The sequence below is a fragment of the Nerophis ophidion genome, linkage group LG02, assembly GCF_033978795.1.
Source record: "Nerophis ophidion isolate RoL-2023_Sa linkage group LG02, RoL_Noph_v1.0, whole genome shotgun sequence".
NCBI classification, from domain to species: Eukaryota; Metazoa; Chordata; class Actinopteri; order Syngnathiformes; family Syngnathidae; genus Nerophis; species Nerophis ophidion.
In genome coordinates this window covers 83914513-83922456 of record NC_084612.1, presented here as the reverse complement: position 1 = coordinate 83922456, position 7944 = coordinate 83914513, and the positions used below count along the sequence as shown (strand labels likewise).

Genomic DNA, 7944 nt, shown 5'->3' with positions numbered 1-7944 from the left:
TCCAAATGATGGCGCCATTTCAGTCCTTTATTTGGGTTACATAAAAAGCACAGAACACAAAACATTACGGCCGTCAGCGAAAAAAAAAAAAAGCCACACTGTTTTATAAGCCGCAGGGCTCAAAGCGTAGACACAAAGCAGCGTCTTATAGTCCGGAATTGATGGTTGTTTTCACTTGTTCCTTGTCAAAGATGTGTTTTAAATGTTTTTGTTTTTTTTTCTTTCCAGTTCTGTGGGTTTGGCCAAAGCTGCTCTGGAGGCCATCAATGGATTCAACCTGTTTGGGAACCAGGTATGCATGACTCCCTCTCAAAAATCTGTGAAAATGTCTACAAAGCCACACCACTTAATGGACTGTCGGCGCATCACAAGTTCAGTAGTCAGACGACAGTAGTCAGACGTACTGCGCTTCAACATGGTGTGTGTATAAGGACCTCAAAATGCCACCTGTTAGGAGACATTATATAGTGTTTTTTTTATGAAATATTATTCAAAACCAACTTTTCTCACCTGTTGCTACCTGCTGATGTGTAATTGGGATCTGCATAAGTCTCGAAAATTTACGCGCATCCGCCACTGTAGTTAATAATCTCCTTCTTTTTCTTAACCCACTTCTTGGAGGGTATTCATACTGCGCTGTTGCCATTTCTAATATAAAGTAGCGTACATTTCTAACGTATATCTGTCAGTAGTATCATTATTTTATAAACTTCCCGGTTTTTTTGAAAGTCCCAAATTTCCAGGAAAGTCTAATTCAAATGAATGGAAAAGTTTCTCAAATTGGATCGCATTTTTTAAACCCGAGTCCGACCTTTCAACAATCCACACTCACTAACTTCCCATATATCGAACGCAAAACATGTTTTCCATTTCAAAATTCCCGTTTTTTCCGGATTTTTCAGCGATTTTCTCCCAATTGACAATAAATGAGAATTATACAATCGACTCCATATCCCATATTTCTCTTCTGATTTGAACAGTTCCACCATCCACACACTCATCTCACCTTGGACAACCAAACTACCGTTTTACAGGTAAAAAAAAGAAAAACTAATCAAAATTACCCAGAATTCCCTGTTTTCCTAAGCCCGATTTTCTTCTCTTCCTGGAAAGTTTTCACAGTCCCCAGTTTTTCAACCGTTTTTGACCATTCCACCTTCAAATCTTTTTCTTAATTGGGACAACAAAACTACAGTTTTTCTTTTTGTACAAATTCCCGGTTTTCCCGAAAATTCCAGGAATTCCGAAATACCCAATCAAATTCAAACTGTTACATCAACATATTTCAACCGATTCAAACAATTCCAATTGTGCTATCATCAATATTTTCGAAACTTACCATTTTTTCCCCGAAATTTCCAGGAATGTCTAATTCAAGTGAATGAGAAAATTTCTCAAATTGTTCACATTTTTTAAACCCGAGTCCGATCTTTCAACCATCCACACACACTAACTTCCCATATATCAAACGCAAAAAATGTTTTCCTTTTCTCAGAATTCCCAGTTTTCCCGAAATTTACGGTGATTTTCTCCCCATCGACAATAAATGAGAATTTTACAATCAACTCCATATCCCACATTTCTCTTCTGATTTGAACAGTTCCACCATCCACACACTCATCTCATTTTAGACTATCAAACTACCATTTTCCAGGTAAAAAACTATCCAGGATTTCCCAGACTTACCAGATTTCCCAAGCCCTATTTTCACCTCTTCGTGGAAAGTTTTCACAGTCTCCATTTTTCAACTGTTTTTGACCATTCCATCTTCAAATTGTTTTCTTAATTGGGACAACAAAACTATAGTTTTTCATCTCATTTTACACTATCAAACTACCATTTTCCAGGTAAAAAACTATCCAGGATTTCCCAGACTTCCCAGTTTTCCCAAGCCCTATTTTCACCTTTTCCTGGAAAGTTTTCACAGTCCCCAATTTTTCAACTGTTTTTGACCATTCCATCTTCAACTTGTTTTCTTAATTGGGACAACAAAACTATAGTTTTTCATCTCATTTTAGACAACCAAACTACCATTTTCCGGGTAAAAAAAACTAATCAGCATTACCCAGAATTCCCTGATTTCCCAAGCCCGATTTTCACCTTTTCCTGGAAAGTTTTCACAGTCCCCAATTTTTCAACTGTTTTTGACCATTCCACCTTCAAATCTTTTTCTTAATTGTAACAACAAAACTACAATTTTTCTTTTCGTACAAATTCCCGGTTTTCCCGAAATTCCAGGAATTCCAAAATACCCAATTAACTAAAAAACTTAATCAGCATATTTTAACCGATTCAAAAAATCCCAACACCAACCCATTAATTTCATCAAGGACAAATGTGTTAGTATCAATATGCTCGAAACTTCCCAGTTTTTCGAACTTTACAGGAAAGACTAATTCAGGTGAATGGGAAAATTTCTCAAAATGTTTTGCATATTTTCAACCTGAGTCCGACCTTTTAACCAACCACACACACAACTCTGTACATATATATCGAACGCAAAATATATTTCCCTTTCTCAAAATTTCCGGATTTCCCGGAATTTCCTGCGATTTTCTTCTTATTGAAAATAAATGAGCATTTTACAATCGACTGCATATCCCAAATTTCTCATCCGATTTGAACAGTTCCACCATCCACACACTCATCTCACCTTGGACAACCAAACTACCATTTTCCAGGTAAAAAAAAAAAACTAATCAAAATTACCCAGAATTCCCTGTTTTCCTAAGCCCGATTTTCTTCTCTTCCTGGAAAGTTTTCACAGTCCCCAGTTTTTCAACCGTTTTTGACCATTCCACCTTCAAATCTTTTTCTTAATTGGGACAAGAAAACTACCGCTTTTCTTTTTGTACAAATTCCCGGTTTTCCCGAAATTCCAGGAATTCCGAAATACCCAATTAAATTCAAACTGTTACAGCATCAACATATTTCAACCGATTCAAACAATTCCAATTGTGCTATGATCAATATTTTCGAAACTTACCATTTTTTTCCCGAAATTTCGAGGAATGTCTAATTCAAGTGAATGAGAACATTTCTCAAAATGTTTTGCATTTTTTAAACCCGAGTCCGATCTTTCAACCATCCACACACACTAACTTCCCATATATCAAACGCAAAAAATGTTTTCCTTTTCTCAAAATTCCCAGTTTTCCCGGAATTTACGGTGATTTTCTCCCCATCGACAATAAATGAGAATTTTACAATCGACTCCATATCCCAAATTTCTCTTCTGATTTGAACCGTTCCACCATCCACACACTCATCTCATTTTAGACTATCAAACTACCATTTTCCAGGTAAAAAACTATCCAGGATTTCCCAGACTTCCCAGTTTTCCCAAGCCCTATTTTCACCTCTTTGTGGAAAGTTTTCACAGTCTCCATTTTTCAACCGTTTTTGACCATTCCATCTTCAAATTGTTTTCTTAATTGGGACAACAAAACTATAGTTTTTCATCTCATTTTACACTATCAAACTACCATTTTCCAGGTAAAAAACTATCCAGGATTTCCCAGACTTCCCAGTTTTCCCAAGCCCTATTTTCACCTTTTCCTGGAAAGTTTTCACAGTCCCCAATTTTTCAACTGTTTTTGACCATTCCATCTTCAAATTGTTTTCTTAATTGGGACAACAAAACTATAGTTTTTCATCTCATTTTAGACAACCAAACTACCATTTTCCAGGTAAAAAAAACTAATCAGCATTACCCAGAATTCCCTGATTTCCCAAGCCCGATTTTCACCTTTTCCTGGAAAGTTTTCACAGTCCCCAATTTTTCAACTGTTTTTGACCATTCCACCTTCAAATCTTTTTCTTAATTGTAACAACAAAACTACAATTTTTCTTTTCGTACAAATTCCCGGTTTTCCCGAAATTCCAGGAATTCCAAAATACCCAATTAAATAAAAAACTTAATCAGCATATTTTAACCGATTCAAAAAATCCCAACACCAACCCATTAATTTCATCAAGGACAAATGTGTTAGTATCAATATGCTCGAAACTTCACAGTTTTTCGAACTTTACAGGAAAGACTAATTCAGGTGAATGGGAAAATTTCTCAAAATGTTTTGCATATTTTCAACCTGAGTCCGACCTTTTAACCAACCACACACACAACTCTGTACATATATATCGAACGCAAAATATATTTCCCTTTCTCAAAATTTCCGGATTTCCCGGAATTTCCTGCGATTTTCTTCTTATTGAAAATAAATGAGCATTTTACAATCGACTGCATATCCCACATTTCTCTTCTGATTTGAACAGTTCCACCATCCACACACTCATCTCACCTTGGACAACCAAACTACCATTTTCCAGGTAAAAAACTATCCAGGATTTCCCAGAATTCCCAGTTTTCCCAAGCCCTATTTTCACCTCTTCGTGGAAAGTTTTCACAGTCTCCATTTTTCAACTGTTTTTGACCATTCCATCTTCAAATTGTTTTCTTAATTGGGACAACAAAACTATAGTTTTTCATCTCATTTTACACTATCAAACTACCATTTTCCAGGTAAAGAACTATCCAGGATTTCCCAGACTTCCCAGTTTTCCCAAGCCCTATTTTCACCTCTTCGTGGAAAGTTTTCACAGTCTCCATTTTTCAACCGTTTTTGACCATTCCATCTTCAAATTGTTTTCTTAATTGGGACAACAAAACTATAGTTTTTCATCCCATCTTACACTATCAAACTACCATTTTCCAGGTAAAAAACTATCCAGGATTTCCCAGACTTCCCAGTTTTCCCAAGCCCTATTTTCACCTTTTCCTGGAAAGTTTTCACAGTCCCCAATTTTTCAACTGTTTTTGACCATTCCATCTTCAAATTGTTTTCTTAATTGGGACAACAAAACTATAGTTTTTCATCTCATTTTAGACAACCAAACTACCATTTTCCAGGTAAAAAAAACTAATCAGCATTACCCAGAATTCCCTGATTTCCCAAGCCTGATTTTCAACTTTTCCTGGAAAGTTTTCACAGTCCCCAATTTTTAAACTGTTTTTGACCATTCCACCTTCAAATATTTTTCTTAATTGGAACAACAAAACTACCGTTTTTCTTTTTGTACAAATTCCCGATTTTCCCGAAATTCCAGGAATTCGTAAATACCCAATTAAATTCAAAACTTCATCAGCATATTTCAACCGATTCAAAAAATTCCAACACCAACCCATTCATTTCATCAAGGACAAATGTGTTAGTATCAATACTCTCGAAACTTCCCAGTTTTTCGAAAAGTCTAATTTAAGTGAATGGGAAAATTTCTCAAAATAATTAGCATGTTTTAAACCCGTGTCCGACCTTTCAACCATCCACACACACAACTCTTTACACATATATCGAACGCAAAACATAAGTTTTCTCTTTCCCGGAATTCCCTATTTTCCCAAGACCTATTTTCACCTCTTCCTGTAAAGTTTTCTCTGTCCACATTTTTCGAACAATTTTAATCGGGACCACAAAACCACCGTTTTTCTTTTCTTTACAAATTTTTGTTTTTTCCCGAAATTCCAGGAATTCCAAAATATCTTTTTCTGCATCAACATATTTCTACCGATTCCAAAAATTCCAACACCAAGCCATTCATTTCATCAATGAAAACTGTGCAAGTATCAACATTTTTGAAACTTCCCGGTTTTTCTCCTATCAGAGTTGCCACTGACTGTTTGTTTGTGTTTTAGTTTCTCCTCTGTGTGTTGAGTATTTCCTGTCCTTAGTTCCTGTCTAGTGCTCTTATTTTGGTTCAGCTTCCTGTTTGTCCTGTTTTCACTCAGCTGCGGCTGATTGGCATCTGGTCACACCTGATGTCAATCAGCCAGCTCCTATTTTACCTGCTTGGTTCCTCCAGTCAGTGCTGGATCGTTGTGTTGTCGTTGCCTGTCACTTTTGTGTCTTTGCTACCTGTCCTGTCTGGCATCCTTTCAGCTACTACCTGTCGTGCTACATCTTGTCCTGGTCGTGGTAGCGGTAAGCTGTTTTTGTTAGCCATTAGCTATTTCCAGTTTTTCTGTTTGTTATCCTCTAGCTTCCATGCTAAAGTTCCTTTTTGTTTTTCTAGCTCCTAGTGCTAGCTCTCTTAGTTTGTCATTCCGCCCACGTGCGTGCTTCTTGTTTGTTCTTGTGTAGTTTTAATTCAATCAGGTTTTCATATACCACGCCTGCCTCCATCTCTGCATTTTGGGGTTCATCAACAAATACCTCTGACATCTCCACATTTCCAGGAAATTCGAAGTCAGATTTGCAGATTGCTGAAACTCTGATAGCTTCTGTAGCCGAGGATCGGACCGCCAAGTGGCCTGCCTTCGGCTGCCGCCCAGCTCACATAGCACCCGACCTCTATGGGTGGTGAGCCCATTGGAGTCCATGTTTTGTCTTCTTCATAGAGGTCTTCGAGCTGCTCTTTGTCTGACGAGTCCATGGTTCTCGCCCGGAAAAGGGTGGAATGCCATCTCCGGGTTGGGGAGGAGACCCCTGCCCCAAGTGGAGGAGTTCAAGTACCTAGGAGTCTTGTTCACGAGTGGGGGAAGAGTGGATCGTGAGATCGACAGGCGGTGTCTTCAGTAATGCGGACGTTGTACCGATCCGTTGTGGTGAAGAAGGAGCTGAGCCGGAAGGCAAAGCTCTCAATTTACCGGTCGATCTACGTTCCCATCCTCACCTATGGTCATGAGCTTTGGGTCATGGCCGAAAGGACAAGATCACTGGTACAAGCGGCCCAAATGAGTTTGGGTCTCTCCCTTAGAGATAGGGTGAGAAGCTCTACCATCCGGGAGGAACTCAAAGTAAAGCCGCTGCTCCTTCACATCGAGAGGAGCCAGATGAGGTGGTTCGGGCATCTGGTCAGGATGCCACCCGAACGCCTCCCTAGAGCACGTCCAACCGGTAGGAGGCCACGGGGAAGACCCAGGACACGTTGGGAAGACTATGTCTCCCGGCTGGCCTGGGAACGCCTCGGGATCCCCCAGGAAGAGCTGGACAAAGTGGCTGGGGAGAGGGAAGTCTGGGCTTCCCTGCTTAGGCTGTAGAAGATGGATGGATGGATGAAACTCTGATAAACTGACAGGGAACCCTGTGGTTTATTTTGTGTTACGATTTAGTCCCGTGTTTGATCGGCAGCCCGGAAGCATCGATGTTTGGTCGCGGCCGCGACGAACGAAGTCGTTAACGGAGGCGGACTCTGTGTCCGCCATCAAAGCAGACGGAGAAGAAGCGCCTGCTTCCAGACTTGCGAATCGTCTCCGTCACTCCTGATTTCCCAGCTGACCCTCACAGCTATCGTCTGGCTTTCCCGCCTTTGTGCCCCGTCAATGAATGCGCCGCGTCGGCTTGGATTTTCCCATCATGCCAGGGAGCCTCACGGCAGATAAAATTGATCTGGGTCAAAGCGCATCGCCGTTACGTCCACACAGCTTTAACGACTTCTGAAGTCACTTGGATTTTACTTTGTTTATACTACTACTACTCAGGATCAGAATCAGAATCCGTTCCAACATGTACAAGACACATCAGAACTGAAATTACATTTTCGGCACAGTCCCGCTAAGAGCGGACACACGAGACCGCCGACGGATCAGCCGGTTACAGCGCTCCTTAAAAAGATAAGAAAAGGGTGACATTAGGAAAGGGGAGTAAAAGAAATATCAGTCCAAGGCTAGACCCTCAGCAGAGGTCTAGTCTGAGTCCAAGGAAAAAACCTCACATAGCATTGCACACATTAAACATACATATATCACACCAACTTGCAACAGAGGGAGGGGTGGGTTCGATCTGTAACGCCGCTCGGCCATTTCACAACCCCAGAGGAAATAAGCGTTGGTGAGGGTGTTGATTTAAGGGTCGGTGTCATGTGCGTATATGCCCAATTAACTCGGGAGAGGTGAAGTGTTTTTGTATGGCTGAGGCCGATAAAGTTCGGCTACAGATGTTGTTGAAA

The 7944-nt window shown here is 40.0% G+C and overlaps 1 protein-coding gene across 5 annotated transcripts in view; it reads left to right on the top strand.

The window, feature by feature from the left end:
• The window catches only part of phkb (phosphorylase kinase, beta), a 274364-nt gene that overhangs the window by 88431 nt on the left and 177989 nt on the right, over positions 1-7944 (top strand). For all 5 annotated transcript variants that reach the window (XM_061892491.1, XM_061892500.1, XM_061892487.1 and 2 more), the window contains one exon: positions 229-292. In XM_061892491.1, coding sequence (XP_061748475.1) covers positions 229-292 — 64 coding nt within the window. The remainder of the gene's footprint in view (positions 1-228; positions 293-7944) is intronic.